Here is a 20231-nt window from a genome sequence, read left to right as displayed (position 1 = left end):
CAAAAGAATTTGATTGAATCTCAAAGTCAACAGCGAATCTGGTATGACAAAAAGGCCATAGCCAGAAGTTTTGAGCCAGGAGCTAAGGTGTTGGTGATGCTGCCTTGTGACAACAGCAAGCAATTGGCTAAATGGCAAGGGCCCTTTGAGGTGGTTCGAAAGCTGGGAACTAAAACCTATGAGATTGCTTTACCAGGGCAGAGACATTCCAAACGGGTACTGCATATCAATTTGCTAAAAGAGTGGCATGAGAGACCGGGGAGAGGAGCGGAGGTGCTGATGATTCATAAGGTGGAAGATGAGGAAGAAGTCAATGAACAGTATCTGCCACATCCATCTAATGCTACTTTGGACCTTCACCATCTTTCAGCCCAGCAGCAGTGTGAAATTCAAGATTTCTGTAGCCCAGAGCTGTTTAAAGAGAGCCCTGGAAGAACCAGTTTGGTAGAGCATGACATTGTACTCTGTCAGGGAGCAGCCCCTCGACGCATGAGTTACTGTTCCTGAACATCTCTTGACATCGATAAGAGAGGAACTGGATCAGATGCTGACCATGAATATAACTGAACCCTCCCGAAGTGACTGGTGTAGCCCAGTGGTATTGGTTCCTAAAAAGGGTGGCAGTCTACGTTTTTGTGTGGACTTTCAATACCTTAATTCTGTATCCAAATTCGACTCCTACCCAACACCTAGGATTGATGAACTAATTGACCGTCTGGGCAAGGCTAAATGGCTGACAACTATTGACTTATGTAAAGGCTATTGGCAGGTCCCTTTGAGTGCTCGATCAAAGGAGTTGACGGCTTTCCGCACCCCTTGGGGGCTCTTCCGTTTTTCAATGGGGCCCCAGCCACATTTCAAAGACTTATGGATCATGTCCTGTCTGGCCTTAATAGCTATGCAGCTGCTTACCTGGATGACATAATTATTTATAGTTCAACCTGAGAACAACATCTCCGACATTTGAAGGAGGTGTTCCATCACATTCAGGAAGCAAGTCTCACTATCAATCCCTCCAAGTGTGCTATAGCCAAAAGGAAGACCGAGTACTTAGGGTATGTAATTGGTTATGGTGTCATTAGACCCCAAATTTGAAAGATTGAGGCTATTCAAAACTGCCCTTTGCCACAGACGATAACCCAAAGCCGACGATTCATAGCGATGGCGGAGTGGTACAGAAGGATTGTACCAAACTTTTCTACTCGTGTGGCACCCCTGACCGATTTGACCCGAATGAATTGCCCCAACCAGATCTGCTGGACAAAGGAAGCAGAGAAAGATTTTCAGGATATAAGAGCTGCCTTGTGTGATGATCAAGTGCTTTATTGCCCTCATTTCAAGGAACCCTTTGTGTTGCAGACAGATGCCTCTGACACTGGCATTGGAGCAGTGCTCCTTCAGGGTGAGCCGAACAGTAGACATCCAGTGGAATACATCAGCAGGAAGCTGTATCCAAGAGAGGTACGGTACTCTACAGTTGAGAAGGATTGCCTAAGAGGTGAAATGCGCACTAGAAACCTTCAGGTACTAACACCTTGGTAGAGTGTTTTTCCTTGAAACTGATCATCGATCACTACAGTGGATGGACAGAATGTGGGATACAAATGCTAGAATTACCCGCTGGTACCTTTCTATACAACCTTATAGGTTCACAATCCAGCATGTCTCTGGGAAAAGTAATACCACTGCTGACTTCCTCTACCGTTTACCAGCGTGAAACCTTGGGGGGGGGGGGAGCCATTATTCAGGCCACAAATAGGGTCTATACTTTTATAGCTGGACTTGTTAATAAATGAAAGAACACTACAACATTAGTTTGGTTTACCACCTTTATTTGCCATTATACTGAGTCAGTGCATGGGCTTAGTTATCTGGCTTAAAGGTAAACAATATTAAAGTCAGTTAAAATTCCTTTAGACTAAAATGTTACTAAAACCTGATTAACACGCTTGAATTTATATTGACTAAAATAACTATAGGAAAGGCTCTAAATCTGTTATATCTTGACTTAAAATGTTTGGTACCTACTGTGGTTGTTTCATTGTGTTCAGATGGACTGTTCCAGCAGCAAAGTGTTTCAAACAGGAAATGGAACTGTTTTATAGGAAATTGTAAGGGTAGATGGGATAGACCAACTCTGAATTTCTGGAGGAAACATTGGGGAAGTTGGGATCTTGAGTAAATGTGATTTAGTATAGCAGAATGTTGTTTACGTTAACCAAAATTATATCCATGACTCTGATTTTTGTTAATTTATATAATGTTGTTTCCAGGACATGTGTGTTTAGTGTTTGTGTAATACTGTATTTGTTAATTCCCCCTTCTGTATGTATATGGTACTGGCCACCTCCTTTAAATTCAGTGTTTGTCTTGTCTAGTGAGTCAGTCAGTTTGTTATTTATTTGAAGTGTCTAGTCCTTGTTAGGCTTTGCTGTGATTTGTCCTCTGAGAGAGTAAGAGGCCAGAGCAACTGTATGTTATTTGAAATATTTTTTATTCTCTTCACAAATTATATGATGTGAACTGAACTCCATTTTGCTGAGATATATATATATATATATATATATATATAAAAATATAATTTTTTATTTTTTTTTCGCCTTCTCACCAATGGTGATGTTTGAGATCATATTTTTACTTGCCTAAGCAAGTTCTAATAAAAGACTATCACGGTACACCCTCACTTTGCCCATTGTTTAGTGGCTACTGACTTTTTGTTGTGATTTGCTGATATTGCTTTTATGCAATGATATTTTCAGGTTTTCCAAGGTCATGAGAACTCTGTAAACTAGCAAACTTGCTTAAAAAAAAAGTAAAAACCTAAAAATGTTTTGTTCTGCCACGATATACATCATTTCTGGATGAAAGGTCCTTACCGCATCCTCGATCTGCTCAGGTGTGACCTCCACACCGACCCCACAGGCCATCTCAAACTCACTTTGGTCCACTGGGTCCTGAGGATGGCTCTTTACAAAATCCAACGCCACTGAGGCAGAACAATGTGGGATTATTTTTCCACTTGTTTCCCATTTAAACTGTATACACTTTCACCATGGTATAGTTACTGTACTAAATAGTTATCTATCTTTTTACTGTACAGCACAATGTTTTAATGTCTGAATATACTTGAAAAATATAAAACCGTCGACTAAAGCTGTTAAAAAACACAATCAAAAAATGTATAATAATTATAGATTTTCTGTCAAAATTACATCCCTGTACTTTATCTCTGCATCACTTGCTAGTAAACAGCACAGCAGAGCGAGTGACAAAGCAAAAGTGAAAGAAGTTAGATACCTGACAGCTGCAGATCTGTGGTTATTTTTCGTGTGATAATGTATTCTGTGAGGAAAGACAGTCGATTCACGTCTTTCAGTCGAGTCACCATACTGTACAGCAGAGTGCCTGTAGACTTATCAATGCCAGCGGACCCCAGCAGCCCTTGAGCCTGCACAACAACAAAAACAAGTCACATCAACAATCATCTGAAAACTTTTCCAAACGTCGTCAATAAAAGATAAATCGCGTTAATTTAGAGCAAATTCAGCTTAAGCTGTTAGCTATGTTTTGGAACATGGTAGCTGGTTCAAGCTGGTTCTTAGCTGGTCCAAGTTGGTCATGAGCTGGTCGACCAGCTTCCATGTTCCAAAAACAAACTTGACCACCTTGAGCTAGTATGACAAGCTGGTAGCTGGTCTAAGATGGTCTCCAACCTTGGACCAGCTAATGACCAGCTAAAGACCAGCTAGAACCCAGCTACCATGTTTCAAAACACAGCTACACGTTTAAGCTGGATTTTCCACTAGGGATATAATCACATGCATATTATTCTTCATTAAATTATGGTTGTACCTGATCGATGGCTTTCTTGAGAGTTGAGGAGAGTGCTTCATTTTTCAATGTTTCCTTCGCTTTCTGCTCACTAAGACCAATTGACATGAAGAGAGACACCGCGTCCGCCATTTCTCCTGCTGCACACAAGCCGCGTTGCACTTCCGCCAGCTCTGTAAGAACTTTGAATGAGTTCACCAATCAGATTTGTTTAGTGAACCATTCCTCCAATCTGATTTGGAACTTCGAATTCGTCCTCCAATCACATTCTTCATCGATGCGCAGCAGAGATTATGTGAATTTAAAAATTGATCAAATGTAGATAGCTTTAAAATCTCAAAAAGGCTTTAACTGAGCCTTTTATAGAGGGTTTGTGAGTTTGGATGTAAATCAACAGATCACGGCCATAGTAAGAAAAAAAACTCCCGAAGTCACTAAGGAATCGTTTCCTTATGTCCGGTTAAACTCCGTGAAAATTATTACAATACCTCAGATTAAAAAAACACACAAGATGGTAGAATGGCACCAGATTCTTTTAATTATAAAATAATAACCTCCGCGGCTCTATCATAGGAGAGAGTGAAACTAGCGTATTACGACAAAATCACCGTTTGCCGATACCATACAAATGAATGGGGAAAATCGAAAACTGACGCCTACTTGTCGCAAAATTGTCCGTGACTTCTCTTCGAAAAACAGCAATTTTACCTTAGTAAACTCCACAGATATTCAAAAGGGATTGTTTAGTGATTACTGATGAAGGATTTGTAAAACTCGTTTTTTAGAGATTGCAGGGGCGCGTTTCAACTTAGCAAACATTTGAGATGATATATTTAAAAGATGTTACTTTTTGGAGTGCACATCTTTTCAGAAAGATAAAAATGTCGCGTGATAATATTTGAACGCTGCTCAAGGAAGGATTTGGCTTTCTGATCTGCTGAGCGCCTCTTGGTGAAAGATTACATTACTTCTCAAGTAGTTGTTTAGCATTTTGCTGCTTAATGGATTACACCACGGCGTTGGTGCTGGGGGGGGGTTTCACTCATGTTTGTAAATAAAATTGTGAATATATAGAACCATGTATGTGCTTCTGTAGTATAGGAACTTGCAGCATGCAATAATGATTACTGGCAAAGTGTGTCTGATGAGTCTCTTTGTAAGATAAATTGACCACATTTCAGTTTCACTTTTGCTCTTTTTAATCCATAGATTACAATAATCTTGTATGATCTGACTGCATTTATCCTCGTGGTGTAAGGAACGGAGGCGCATCATGTCACACCATGCTCTACTTTCTGCGGGCTGTACGGCGTGGCGGTCACTGTCTTGCCCGCGGTCAGAGCTTCGGCTGGACTTCACACTGGGATGTGGACAGACCTTCCGGTAAAATGAATACTTCTGTTATAGTCTGCGTTTGTTACTGTACATTTAAGACGTAGTGTAAACGTAAATAAAAAAAATTTAAATGACGTCTTTGATTAATTGCCAACATCTTTGGATATAAAATAAGTACCGTAAGGGGCGGCGCGGTTCTAGGGTCAGCCGGTGCTTAGCCCAGAGACATCCATGTATGATGCATCATTAAACATGGGATAGATATTAAAATGTACACTTACAAATATATACATATACAAATATTTATATTTTTCACTTTTCCTAATTTAAATGTTTATTTTCATTACAAATTATATTATCAGCATAACAGTTTTAGTGAAAAATTTGTGCAAAACCCGATGATTATTATATAATCATGATCATGCATGTAAAAGGGTTTCATTAAAGAAAACCTGTGCTTTTGTACAAAATGAGTTAACAGTTAATGTCACAAATTTGCTTATTTGATTACTGATCTCGAAATTGGGTGGAATCTTAAATGTTTCTTATTTTATGTCATACATTTTTCAAAATCATGCAGAGGGGTAATCACTAGCACACAAGCAACAGCAAGAGAGGAGCAGACTATTTTATTTATATGTAGGTTTTCGCGCCTGACCTGCATTCCAGTCTACATCTTGATGTAATCCTTCCGCATTATCTCACAGCGGCTGTGTCTCGTTTGGAAGGCTGCATGCTAGATAGGACGTGTCCTTTGAAGGCTGCAGTATACCGAGTGTCCTCCTTTAAACAAGTCTCGTTTAAACGAGATGGCCTTCGTAGGACAAACGGAACATAACATGGTTGCTATGATATCACGGCAATCTTTAACAAGCGCGAGCGCTTTGAATGAGAAAGTCCCTCTGGAAGGGAATGTATGAGGTACATTTTAGGAGAGATATTAATGATGTAAAGAGAAAAGAAAATAGATTTTACAGGTGTACTTTTAGTCTAATACTTTATTTTAATTATATATTAATATAATTATACATATTATATACTCCGCACCCATCTACTGAGGTACTTCAACTTTGGAATTAACATTCCTTGCGTTTGAACATAATATTTACGGGCAAATTGGCATAATTGTTTTAGACATTTCCGTTGAAGCAAAGAATTGTGGGTTATGAGTGCCCACGAAGGATACACCTTATGCATCCTCCGAATTCCCGTGAAAGATGGTCGCATTCGAAGGCTGCATTCGAAGTGTCCTACTCTCTTTTCTGAAACGAGACAGCCTCGATGACGTATGCGGCCGACAAATGCGACCTCCGGAGGACACATCCTTCCAAACGAGACACAGCAAGCATGTTTTCATCAGCTGAATGGGAGACTAAACACTTGAGACTTGCGCTGCACGTGCAAGCCATTCGCACATCACAAGACGAATAGCCGATCAACAATTTAGCACTTTTCAGTGAATCGCACCTGCAAAATCCTAAAACTTTATTTCCATGTTTAATTTATATTTTGAATCGACTCAGACTTTTGAACCCCACTATGTGGGGTGGGGGGGCCTGGCCCACTCAATCAGGAGCTTGGCCCACCCCCCCCATAACGACCAATCACAAAATTGGTGCGATGTTCAATTCAGATCCAGATTTTCTTTTTTTAAGTGTAGGCTGTCGAAACAATAGCCTTAGCCTCATTCACCTCGCTACCTTTGCCATTAACAAACGTGCTGAATGACAAAGCAATATGAATAACGATACTGTCATTTTAACAGTCCGTGAACATATTACTAAACACTTGTACATTAAACAAAGCACAGCATGCACAGATTTTTTTATTCTGAAAGGACAAAAGAAAAGCACTTTTGCTCACCAGGACGCAGCTACCACCTCTTCCATTTGCAACAACGAGGTCAGAGAAATAGTTGGGTCAAGTTCAACGGCATCTTCGGATGGTGTCAAAAACACAATTACACCTACACAAAAATGCAGCAATTCTGTCCCAAACGATTTAAACAAGGCAAATCCTCATCAGCCGGCTCTGAAATCATACCCCCGAACTCTTCTCGGAGGGAGGGTGAGATGTTTTTCAGCCGCTTGGTATCAGTCATGACCATGGCTTGAATATACTGTAGAGCGCAATGCATGCTTTTGTTTTCCATGTTGAGTATTTGGTGTTGCTTTCTCCGAGAAGGATACTTTCGTTTTGACAGGTTTTAGAAACTGGAAAGCCGCATTAGATCACGACCGCGGTCTTCAAAAACATGTTTGTAGCCAGGCTCATTTACAAGCCCAACCGCATGGGCAGAATTTCGCCACCGACAGGTGTCAGGGAGACTGTAGCATGTTTACTCAGCCCCCAACAGATAGAAAAGAATCCATATTACATAAAAAGTGTGGCAGGTGTTGTGAAATTTTTAGCAGTCAATGAGCTTCCACTACGTGGCGATAGGGAAACATTTGATAATGAGGAGGACTGCATAGCTGCAGGGCTTTTTGCCAAGCTGTTTAAATACACGTTGGAAAAAGATAAATACCTTGCTGACATTACGTCAAGTATCCCAGAAAATGCAAAGTACACTTCCAAAACCATCCAGAATGAAGTGATTGAAATTTTGGCATCCATGGTTCTGAAAAAAATAAAACAGAAATATGACACTACTGATTCAGCCGCATTCAGTTTAAAAAGTGATGGCACTAGGGATCGGTGCAACATTGAAAATTTGTCTGTTGTAATCCGCTTTGGCACACCATTGCACACAGAGGAACATCTCATTGGCTTGTTAGAACTACAGCAGCTTGATGCAGTTTACATCACAACCGAAATATTAAGACACTTGTCTCATACAATGTGTCATTTTGAAGTTACCAAATGTGTTGTGGAGAACGAGGAAGTCATTCTTGACATTCTTTCCAAGGTTTCCGATGATGACAATGCCTCGGTTGACCTTGCAAAAGAAGCTTCTGGGCTTCTCTCTCAGCTGAAGTGATGCCATTTTCTTTTTAAGTTGGCAAATTTCTGATTCATCTTCTTGCCATTTTGAAACCAGCCAATGCCATCCTACAGTCTCACCATGTTAATTTGTGCAGTGAAGCTGAAGTACTGCAGGTATCTCTTAGTGCACTGAGAAATCTCAGCAGTAAATTGCAGCCGTAATGCACTGGCATGTCTACTGATGAGCCCTCACCAAAACATCTAAGGACTATTAATCCCTTCTATGCTGACTCTGTCATTTTATCACCTATAGGGCAAGAAGGGCAGTCAGGCTCTGAATGTTCCACTGAAGCTCTAAGGTGACAGATGTTAAACGTTGATACAGCTGTATCAGAGATCGAAAACAGGTTTTCCATAAAGAATTTAGAGCTGATGCAAGCCCTCTCATGTTTGATGCCAAAATCCAACAAATTTCTTGACATTCAGCTGCTTGAGCCTTTCTGTAGTCTTGCAGGGGTTGCAAAAAGTGAGCTGCATAGCGAAATTCTTGTTGCCAGACCAGTGCTGACCAAAAAGCTTCCAACTGATGCTGACTGTTCGGCTGTTTGCAAACTCATGCAGGAATACAAAGATGCATTTCCAGGTCTTCATAAACTGTATGTGTCTGCCCAGGTCATGGGCGTTTCTATTGCTTCATGTGAGGAAAGAAAATCTTGTACTTTTAGCTCATGAAAAATCAGTAAAACATGAACTGGACATGGATGAGTTTGTGACTGAATTTTCTAAAAGAAGCAGAAAGCTAATGTTGTAAATATTATAGTAGTGATATCAATACTCGGACCTGCACCTGTTGTGCTAAAATATACAGTTACTAAATTGTTACAAAATCTGTAATAGAGGACAATAAAATAATATTAAAAACAGGAAAAAAAAAGAAAAAAAAATAGATTAAAAAAGTTCAAGACAAACATTATGTTGGCTTGAGAAAGCCTGGCCAATATTTTTAAAAGCTTAAAGTTTGAAAGTTAAGTTTAAGGATGTATGTAGATAGATAGATAGAAGTTGGAGTGTATGGGGTGTAAATCCTCCCTCCCCCCCCTCTTCACATGGCCCATCTTACAACAAATTGCTGGAGCCGGGCCTGGTTTATGTTTTCTCTTTTAATCATTGAATGTAATTTTGTGTGTGACTATGGTTTAATGAGGGTGTACCTGTATGCTGGGCTGGAAATGATTAATAGTTGTCTTTTCCTTATTACATTACATGTTGTTCTGAAAGCAAAAAGAAACAAATGAAAAACGGAATGTAGGCTGTCATCCGCACAGCCTGACCGAAGCAAAGCGGGCGCGATTAACCGAAAGTGAAGCGAATGGATGGCACGCGCTGCACGAGTCTGTTGGGTATACTGTAGTCTCTTCACATTTTTACTTTTTATTTAGCCTCCCATTCAGCTCATGAAAACATGCTGCGTGATCATGAGGATTACATCAAGATGTTCATTGGATTGCAGGTGTGGACTTTCATATAAAAAAAAAAAGTCTAGTTCTCTCTCGTGTTGCTGGCGTGCCAATGATAACCCCTCCGCCTGCTAATGCTGGCACGCATGCCATAGGTTGCCGACCCCATAGGCTATATGCATAAAACCTATATATCCAGAGCCTTGACACCAAGCTGTTATTCCTTGTCTAGTTAGGAACCTGCCTACAGAACATCCACAAATTATATCATATTCATCATCAAAAGTGCATGACCACAAAGTGTGAATACCAGACATTCCAAGATGTTAGATTTACAAACAAAAGTACAGCACAGGTAAGGTTAAACATGTGCACTGCTGCAGCCGTTGATGACAGGAAAGTCAGTCCATTCCTCTTTCATATTATTGTATGTTGACAGTGAATCCCAACTTCTTAAGTTATTTTTTAGAATAATATACATGCATATATATATATATATATATATATATATATATATATATATATATACACACACACATACAGTATAATAAATAAAGATTATATATAAGTAAAGATTCCTTACCCGTTCGTCAATCACATATTACATTTTTATATAATCTATTCTTATATATACACACACACACACACACACACACACACACTTGTTGAAGCCAGTTGTAATTAAACACAGAGAAAAGTCTTGCACAAATAACATTATGCATCCAGATCAGATCAAATGAAAGCCTGTTATAGGCTACGTGAACCACACACGGAAATCACGAAATTAGAAACGGAGTGTGAAACGTTCAAGGAAGGAGGGCCCGGAACACAGGTTCTCTCCAATACGTTACGTTACTTTAAACAAAACACGGGCACCACGGCCACACCGTAAATCAAACTAAAATAATGATCAGGCCTCACGGCCACACAGTGAATCAGTCCTCTTTGACAGCAGACACACCAAGCTTGTGTTCTGACTCGTTCTCTCTCTCCTTCTGGCAGTGGCGTGGCTGTTTATATGCCACTCTCCCCACTCTCACTGGAATTAGAGACAGGTGTTAGACATAATTTAGCTCAGGTGTAAGCACCCTTACCGCTTTCTCTCTCTTCGGACGAGCGCTCGACCACGCCCCCGCTGCCACATATCCCCACCGCCCGACTCAGGCCGGGGAGCCATCCGGCCTGCCTACCACTCCCCCCCCACCCCCCCCATTTCTGGAAAGGAATTCGCAACAGCCATCTGCGCCCCCGGTCTGTGGACCACCTTGAATTTAAAGGGCTGGAGAGCCAGATACCACCGGGTGATCCGCACGTTGGTATCCTTAATGCGGCGGAGACATTGGAGTGGGGCGTGGTCTGAGCAGAGGGTGAAGGCCCGCCCCAGCAGGTAGTACCGGAGGGTGAGGACCGCCCACTTGATGGCCAGACACTCCTTTTCTACAGTGCTGCACTTGGTCTCCCTCAAGGAGAGCTTGCGGCTGATGTATAGCACCGGGCACTTCTCCCCCTCCACCACCAGCGAGAGTATGGCCCCCAGTCCTCTGTCTGAAGCATCCGTCTGTAATAGGAAAGGGAGAGAGGTGCATGCAAAAGTGGCCCCCCGCAAAGTGCGGATTTAATTTTCATGAACGCCTGTTGGCACTGCTCTGTCCACTGGACCGGGTCTGGAGCCCCCTTTTTAGCGAGATCAGTCAGCGGGCTGGTGAGGTCTGAATAATTAGGCACAAACCTCCTGTAATAGCCAGCCAGCCCCAGGAACTGTCTCACCCCCCTTTTGGTCTTGGGTCGCAGGCAGGTCGCAATCGCTGCAGTCTTGTTAACTTGGAGACGCACATGCCCATGACCCAAGTGGAACCCCAGATACTGTACATTCACCCGCCCAATCGTGTACTACTTGGGGTTTGCTGTGAGTCCCACCCGCCGCATCTCAGGACTGCCCTCAGATGCTGCATATGCCGCTGCCAATCATTACCGTAAATGATAATGTCATCTAGATAGGCAGTGGCGTAAGCTGCATGCGGTCTGAGGATACGGTCCATGAGATGCTGAAACATAGCCGGGGCCCCAAACAAACCGAATGGAAGCATCACAAATTTGTGCAATCCAAACGGCGTGGAGAAGACAGTTTTTTTGCGTGAAATTGGTGTCAAGGGGATCTGCCAATAACCCTTTGTCAAATCCAATGTCGAATAAAATCGAGCAGTACCTAACCGATCGAGCAACTCATCAACGCGGGGCATCGGGTTGCATTAAATTTAGACACCGCGTTGACTTTTCTATAATCCACACAACCGTACCAACCCGTCGCTCTAAGGCACTAGAACAACCGGGCTGGACCAATTGCTGTGGAATTCCTCTATTACCCCCATATCAAGCATTGCATCCAATTCTTCCTGAACTATTTTATTTTTGTGTTTGGACAATCGATAGGGTAGGCTACTTACCACCACTCCCGGTTCGGTCTCGATGTGGTGCTGGATGAGGTTCGTACGGCCCGGTAGAGGGGAGAACACGTCTGCAAATTCTTGTTGTAATTTGGCAACCCCTGTGAGCTGATACGGTGAGAGGTGGTCTCCGCAAGTGACCGGGGTGTTATGATTAGGTTTTATATTCACCTCCGGCCCGAGCTCTGCCCTCTCTGGAACTACCGTAGCCAACATCACAGGGACCGCCTCCCTCCATAATTTCAGGAGGTTGAGGTGATATATTTGACGTGCGCCCCCTCTATCAGTTCGCTTTACCTCATAATCGAGATCCCCCACTCGTCGTGTGACCTCAAAGGGTCCTTGCCACTTATTAAGTTACTTATAAGTAATTTGGAGCTTGATGTGGGTAGTAATACAAGTATCTTATCCCTCAGTGCAAATTCCCGCAGCCGAGCTCCCCTGTTATACAGTCGGCTCTGTCATTCTTGAGTTGAAGCAAATTCTCCTGTGTTAGTTGCCCCAAGGTGTGGAGTTTTGCTCTAAGATCAAGAAAGTACTGAATTTCATTCTTGCTATCTGAAGGTCCCTCCTCCCAAGCTTCGCAGATGACGTCAAGCACCCCGTGCGGGCGCCGTCCATACAGCAGCTTGAACTGGGAAAATCCAGTGGAGGCTTGCTGGACCTCTCGTACTGCAAATAACAGGGGGTCAAGCCATTTATCCCAATTCCTAGCATCCTCGTGCATGAACTTACGAATCATGTTCTTAAGGGTTTTATTAAATCGCTCCACCAGGCCATCTGTCTGCGGGTGGTATCGCCTTAATGCCCAATAATTCGTAAAGCTCGCGTAGTGTCCGTGACATAAAAGTTGTGCCCTGATCGGTGAGGATTTCTTTCGGAATCCCCACACGGGAAATTATCTTGAAGAGTGCCTCTGCAACACTACATGCTGAGATGCTGCGCAGAGGCACTGCTTCCAGATATCATGTTGCATAGTCCACTAGGACTAATACAAAGCGATGTCTGCGTGCTGACCGCTCTAATGGCCCGACGAGGTCTATTACAATTCTCTCAAAGGGGACCTCGATCAGTGGAAGGGGGCGCAATGATGCTTTTGCGGTGGCTGGTGGATTCACTAGCTGACATTCATGGCATGCCGCACACCACCTGCAGACATCGCCACCAATGCCCGGCCAATAAAAACGGGCTATTAAGCGATTCAGTGTCTTCCGTTCCCCTAGATGTCCCGCCATTGGATTACAGTGAGCCTGGAACACCATTTCCCGGCAGCTCCGTGGTATTAAGAGCTGGGTTGTATCTTATCTTGTTTGAGTGTCCTGCATCACTCTATACCGCTCGTTTATAATCATAAAATAGGGATATGAAAGTGCAACACTCGGCCGGAGTGGTTGACCATCAATCACTCACACTTGGTCGAAGGCGTGCTTGAGTGTTTCGTCTCGTGACTGCTCCAAAGGGAAATCCCCTTCAGGAAATCCCCTGAGGACGGGAGGGGCCGCAGCCTCTCCCCCCTCATGTCGTCTTGACATGGAGCTGACGAAGACGGCCCCTGCTCCGCCTCCCCCGCCGGAGCATCGCACACTTCACATCTCCACACTTTCGTCCAGGACCCATCCACGCATATTCCCTTTAATATGTTTCAGAATTCAGGCCAATTAGTCCCCAAAATCAGCGGATGGGTGAGGCGGGAACTAACCGCAGCCTCCACTCTGTTTTGTTCCCCGAAATTTAATCACCAGGGTCACCATAGGGTATTTGTGAATATCCCCATGCACACACCTCACCCTCACCGTTTTAGCGGTGCCCAGTGCCTCGCGTTGAACCAAGCATTGATGGACCATGGTTTGATTACAATCTGTGACCACCAATGCTTGGCAAGTACCCCCCTTGATTCTTACCTGTATCCGGTACGCTCCGTCCCGGTCGGAGGCAGCCTGCGGGGTGTCGGGAATCCGGACCACCATCCCCAGCTCCATCACAGGGCATTGATCCAGGAAGTTCCCTGGATCCCCGCAACCCCAGCAGACCGGCCAAGATGTCACGCCCGCACCTGCGTCGGCGGGCACTTCCACCTGAGGGAGAGAGCGGTGGGGCACTGTAGAGGTAGGGGGCGGCGTCCACCTCCTCGCGTGGGGAACTGGCCTTGGTGGCAGAGCTCCGCGGGGCGGAACGGGCTCTGGGGAGAGAGCAGAGTGATAGGGATGAGAGGAACACACAGGGGGAGGGGGAAGATAAAGAGAGAGAGAGGAGGGCTCTTCCGCCCTCGGGTACGCCACCAAATGGTCCTCCGCAAGCTGGAAAGCTTCCTCCAGCGATGCCGGGCGGTGGCACTGGACCCATTCCGCTGTCCCCTGGGGCAGTCGATGAATCAGCTGCTCTAGTACCACCTGGTCGATCACTCCCCCGATGTCATGATTCCCTGCCAGCAGCCGTTTCCGGCATGCGTCTTGGAGCTGTTGGGAGAAAGCAAACGGGCGGTCGGTCTTCCCCAGCTTCAAGGACCAGAACAGCTTGTGATACTGTTCCAGGCTACGACCCACCCGCTGCAGGATAGACTTTTTCAAGTCGTCATAGGCCAGGAGATTAGCCGCCGGCAACTGTTGGGCAGCAAGCTGGGCTTCCCCGGACAGAAGTGGGAGGAGCCTGGCCGCCCACTGGTCACGCGGCCAGCCCCAGATGTTCTCTCAAATAAGTCCAGGAAGGCCTCGGCATCGTCTTCCGCCCCCATCTTCAGAAGTGTGGGGGGAGGCAGTTGGCTGCGGTGGTCCAGGGTCACGGCTCGCTCTCTCCTCTGGCCGAGGAGGCTCCGGATCACGTGCCGGTTCTCTGCTTGAGCTCGCAGGATCTCGAAGAATCGACGTTCCTGGTCTTGGTGTAGCTCAAGCAGGGATTGCTGGTTGAACTGATGCAGACTGGCGAGGGACTGGAGGATCTCGGCCAACTGGGAGGACTCCATGGGGCATAATTCAGTTTTCCCATGTTTCGGCACCAGTGTGAAATGTTCAAGGAAGGAGGGCCCGGAACACAGGTTCTCTTCAATACGTTACTTTATTTAAACAAAACACGGACTCCACGGCCACACCGTAAATCAAACTAAAATAATGATCAGGCCTCACGGCCACACAGTGAATCAGTCCTCTTTGACAGCAGACACACCAAGCTTGTGTTCTGACTCGATCTCTCTCCTTCTGGCGGTAGCGTGGCTGTTTATATGCCACTCTCCCCACACTCACTGGAATTAGAGACAGGTGTTAGACATAATTTAGCTCAGGTGTAAATGCCCTTACTGCTTTCTCTCTCTCCGGACGGGCGCTCGACCACGCCCCCGCTGCCACACGGAGCATTCATGTAATGGCGGTGTGAGTATGTTTGTATACATGTTTATACTACATTGTGGGGACCAAATGTCCCCAAGAGGGAAATGGCTTATTAAACATGCTAAACAATGTTTTTTTGAAAATGTAAAAATGCCAAAAGTTTTCTGTGAGGGTTAGGTTTAGGGGTAGGTTTAGGCAAGGGCATAGATTTGGCTTGAAAATTGGGGGGTTGCAGCGTGAAGCATTTGCATGTTTCCATTGATCATGGTTTAAATAATGGGGGGGGGGTTGTACTTGCTTGTTTTGATTATTGGGGGGGGGGGTTACCTCCCCCCAGGATCTATGCCCCTGGGGTTAGGGGTTAGAAATGATTTTTAGATCTGTGTAAAATCCATATAATGCATGGAAATCTATGGAGAGTTCCCACAGTAATATAAAAACAAGTTTATGTATGTTTGTGTGTGTGTGTGTGTGTGTGTGTGTGTGTACAGGTTTCACTATATTTGTGAGTGCCAAATTTTTGAAAATGTCCTCACTAATATAGTTAAACTATATAGTGAAACTTTTTGAAAACCCACTAGTGAGGACATTTTAGGTGGTCCTCACTAGAAGACTAGCACAAGTGTAAATATATGATGTCAGAGCCTTATTTTCGCTTTAAAAGAGATGTTGTTTGTCTGTCATCCACAATGGAAAGGTTAAAAGGTTTAGAATACACTCCTTTATATTTTTCTTTATTTAATGCTATTTATCTTTCATAATAACACTGTACGTTTGAATATCTTCAACAAAAATGAACGATAGTGTCCATTTATACAACAATAATGCTGATTGATTGGTAAAAATTTATTTTTATTTTTTCAAAGTAGTTTTGACTTAAATTGTTATTTTTATAATATAATTATTAATTCTATTTTCATTAGGTTCCAATCTTTCAATTTGCATGAAATTCCAAACAGTGACAACAGCTTGTATCATTATTAAAAATGCAAATTCATGACATCATATAAATTGATAGAATGTGAAATCTGTACATTTGTACTCAAGCAAAAATGTGATTAAAAGGATCAAAAGTAAAATACGAAAAAATGTACAATCTTGCATACTATATTGCATGAAATCATATATATGATTATATATGATGATGCCCCCTTCTCGGTTTTCTTAATCTTTTTTAGTTTTCAGTTGCATTACGCTTACATGTTGTCAAAAGTCTACTTTTTACTAGCCAATGATGATTAATTCTCCAACGTGTCCGTAAATGGTTGGGATGGCAACCATTGTACATTGGTGCCTTAGTTTGTTCCTGGCAGGCAGCAGATGCCCTAACCCTGCCCCCACCCTAATCCTAACCATATGGAGCCTGTAAAGCTGAGTACCCTGCCAGGAACAATGGATGGCACCTTTCTCCCATCGCGCTGTCAGTCAACTCGAGAATGCTCATTAGCTGGACCAGCCTGGAATAGTGTTTTTCACTTGATCTGAGCTAAAGAATTTATGATACAATTTTTGTCAGATTTTACTGCTGAATTTTTTATATTTTATTTGATTGTAATCTTGACCAGTCATTTTGGAGATCTTGTATTAATTGAAAATAGCTCCCTGGGAGGGTTTCCAAGATGGCTACTTAGTGGACTGACTTGCCTTGGAAGAGACTTTGGTTTGATTTTTCATGATATGACCCCATTCATTTAGAACAATTTTGTCCATACATTCAGATGGCGTGAGACTTCAGATGGACACTGGACAGGAGTGATGCGGGGGAGAGTGTGGACACTGACTCAAACAGAGGATATGTTATGGTACTATGTGTACAGTCATCAGGGAGACCAAGAAGCAGAACATGGACGCAAACGTAAGGTAGAAGGGGAGCTGCAGTTATCAGGGAAGAGATCGAAAGGAATAATTGAAATAAAGCAGGAAGAGGCAGGATCGTGCACAGTGATGCCAGAGCTTGACAACAAAGATGAGGAACTTCTGAAGGACTTTTTCCAGTTGGGTGTTAAATTAGGGGACCTCTATAGGGACTGGAGCGCAGCGGACCCCCACTTTAAACATACAGCTAATATCTTCAGAGGTAGATGTCTGATTCAAGGGATAGCACACCTTCTTGTTGTTTAAAAAATGAATGACTTTCTTCCTTCTGTGGCGCACAAAAAGATGTTTTGATGAATGTACTAAATAGGGGTGGGTATAATCAAGTTGTCTAACCCACAAAAAAAGCAGTAATCTTGTAATTATGTAATGATAGTGAAAGGTGACTGGTGCTGTCTCATGCACTATTTTCCTAGTCTTCTGAAGCCATATGACAGCCTTGTGTGAGGAACAGACCAAAATTACGTTAACTGATATGAACTAAAAATCTTGCAATTCAACACATCTTTCCTAATGCAAAATACATTCACAATATGAATCTTATTCACACTTCTGCACATTCAAATCTGCACTGTTTATGATACATGAGATAACCAGTGTTAGTTTGTGTGCAGTTTCTTCTCCTTATGCACAAATCAAAATTTTCAAAACCAAAAGTCATTATGCATTGACAGTCTTTACTTCCGGCAAATTTTGCATATTTTTCTGGAGCTTAACAGTGACCGAAAAATAGAAAAATATCTTAGCTCGGTGGGTCCTTAAAATTAATGTAGATGATGATCCGACTTTTGAAGCTCCAAAAATCACAGACAGTCAGTATAAACGTCATCCATAGGACATAAGTGGGTTAAATTAATGTCTTCTAAAGCGACGCGATCAATTTTGGTGCAAAAAAGTTCAATATTTAAGTACTTTTTAACTCTAAATCATCGCCTGGTCAGCAGCAGTATGCACGTGTGACGTAATCGCGTTGGCATGTGAGACATGCGAGAACTGACGCACGTGCAACACACCCGGAAGAGCAGTGTTGTTTACAACTGAGTAGGAGGAACGCTATACAGAAGCTTGTTGGTTTTGGTTTAGATCTGTATTTGTATCTGTTGTTTACTCACAATGTTGCGTTTGTGTGATTATCCTAGATGTCTCAACTAAGAGAAGAACATGAGATTGCATCGACGTTATCGACAACGTTGACAACAAATTGTCGACAAAAATTTTCGTTGTCAAATAGTCGTTTGATCTCATTTAACGTAACATGGGATCACATTAAATTCTAATGATGATGAGCGAGAGCAGCACTGCTCTCGTTGTGGAATAAGCGAAGCCGAAGCAAAACTTGAGTGTCGAGCGTCTTTAAAGGAAACACCCTGGCGTTACATCTTAAATGCAGTTATATTTAATGCGTTTTAGCTTTATTAAAGTTCAAATAATAAGGAAGCAGGTCATGTAAATAATTACAAACTCCAAAACTGGCATTTCTCTGTGCGGTCAGCGCCTCTTCTATGAGTTGCGCAAAGCATCCCAATCTAAGGGGGAGAGATTGAAACTGCACCCGGTTGAGGCACACTCTGTCGCGGGGACGCTCATCCCTTGAGTGCGCACTCTTGCTGCTGCTAGATTATAACGTGATGGCTCGTGACTTATTGAATCATATGTCACTGTGCATTTCTTATCGTGAAGAGAATTGGCAATACGCAGCTTTATTAATAAAAGAGAGAGAGTTTTTTTGTGAGTTAAAGATGGATTGAAGTGAACAGAAAGGTGAGAGAGGTAGTCTTCGCCCCATTATACACTGCAACAAAATATGTTTTTGATTTTTTTTTTTTTTGGCTTGTTATCCAGTATACACTATATGGCCAAAAGTTTGTGGACACCCACTTCTAATTAACTAATTTGGTTACTCCATTAAATCCAGTAAAGAAAAATCTTAATAATGTTTATGTAATGGCTTGGGCTTTGTGTGCTTCCAAATTTGTGGCAGCTGTTTGGGGATAGCCCTTTTCTGTTCCAGCAAGACAATGCCCCTTTGAACAAAGTGAGGTCCATGAAGAAATGGTTTACTGTGTCTGGCGTGGAAGAAATTGACTGGCCTGCACAAAGCCCAGACCTGAACCCCATTGATCACTTTTGGGGTGAACTGGAACAGCAACTGTAAGTCAGGCCCCATCGACCAACATCAGTTCCTGACCTCACTGATAGCCTTGTGTCTGAATGAGAGCAAATCCCTGCAGCCATGTTACTACATACAGTATAGTGGAAAGCCTTCCCAAAAGAGCTGTTATTACAGCAAAGGGGGAAACTGATTCTGAAATCAAATGTTCATCAAGCACATATGGTGTCCACAAACTTTTGGCCATATAGCGTAAATATCTAAAACTCAGCTCAGCTATACTGCAGAAGAAAAAATTGTTATCTGAAAATGTTGAATATAATATTAAAAGTTCAAATATTTTAAAATATCTAAATATCTTATATGCTTCTCAGGTGAATGCATCTTTTTTTTAAAGGATTTTTAAACATGCTTTTAGAGAATAGATCTTGGAAATAAGTGTATTTTGTCTTTACTGCACTCGCAGAAGTATAACCAAGTGAAAAAATACACTTATATTTAAGATACATTCTCTTAAAGCAAGTCTAAATATCTTATGTTTTTTCTCAAGTAAATGCATCTTGTTTTAAGGATTTTTAGACCATTTTAAATGGAAAACAAGACAAAAACCCTTGATAACAATAGGATTTTTGCAGTGAATTTCTTTACTGAATTAAACTTAAAAAGTAATTTTTCATTTAGAGGTATTTTTAAAAGATGATTTTGTCCTCTTTATTGTTAGTAAGCACGTTTAATACAACCTTTTACGTTGGGGCACAAGCTGAATAATCGGTTAATAGCTAATGATTAATCATTGCAATAATCGCTGAATAGTCGAATAATCATTCTAATAATCATTAGATTAATAGATTATCAAAATAATCGTTAGTTGCAGCCCTATTCAAAATTCGGATCACCATGCACTTGCAATTTAAGGACCTACTGAGCTAAGATA

General features: G+C 42.6%; 2 protein-coding genes across 2 annotated transcripts in view; one reads left to right on the top strand and one right to left on the bottom strand.

The window, feature by feature from the left end:
• The window catches only part of qars1 (glutaminyl-tRNA synthetase 1), a 47966-nt gene extending 43948 nt beyond the window's left edge, over positions 1-4018 (bottom strand). The window contains exons 1-3 of the mRNA XM_051670151.1: positions 3853-4018; positions 3298-3448; positions 2877-2986 (exon numbers count right to left, since the gene is read on the bottom strand). Of these exons, the coding sequence (XP_051526111.1) occupies positions 2877-2986; positions 3298-3448; positions 3853-3963 (372 nt within the window). The 5' untranslated portion in view covers positions 3964-4018. The remainder of the gene's footprint in view (positions 1-2876; positions 2987-3297; positions 3449-3852) is intronic.
• Positions 4019-4304: 286 nt separating this feature from the next.
• Positions 4305-20231, top strand: part of ogg1 (8-oxoguanine DNA glycosylase) — a 29464-nt gene continuing 13537 nt past the window's right edge. The window contains 3 exon segments of the mRNA XM_051670174.1: positions 4305-4782; positions 5041-5214; positions 17031-17389. Coding sequence (XP_051526134.1) covers positions 5105-5214; positions 17031-17389 — 469 coding nt within the window. The 5' untranslated portion in view covers positions 4305-4782; positions 5041-5104.

This window comes from Myxocyprinus asiaticus, chromosome 33, assembly GCF_019703515.2.
Source record: "Myxocyprinus asiaticus isolate MX2 ecotype Aquarium Trade chromosome 33, UBuf_Myxa_2, whole genome shotgun sequence".
Lineage (NCBI taxonomy): Eukaryota > Metazoa > Chordata > Actinopteri > Cypriniformes > Catostomidae > Myxocyprinus > Myxocyprinus asiaticus.
This window is presented reverse-complemented; position numbering and strand designations above follow the sequence as displayed.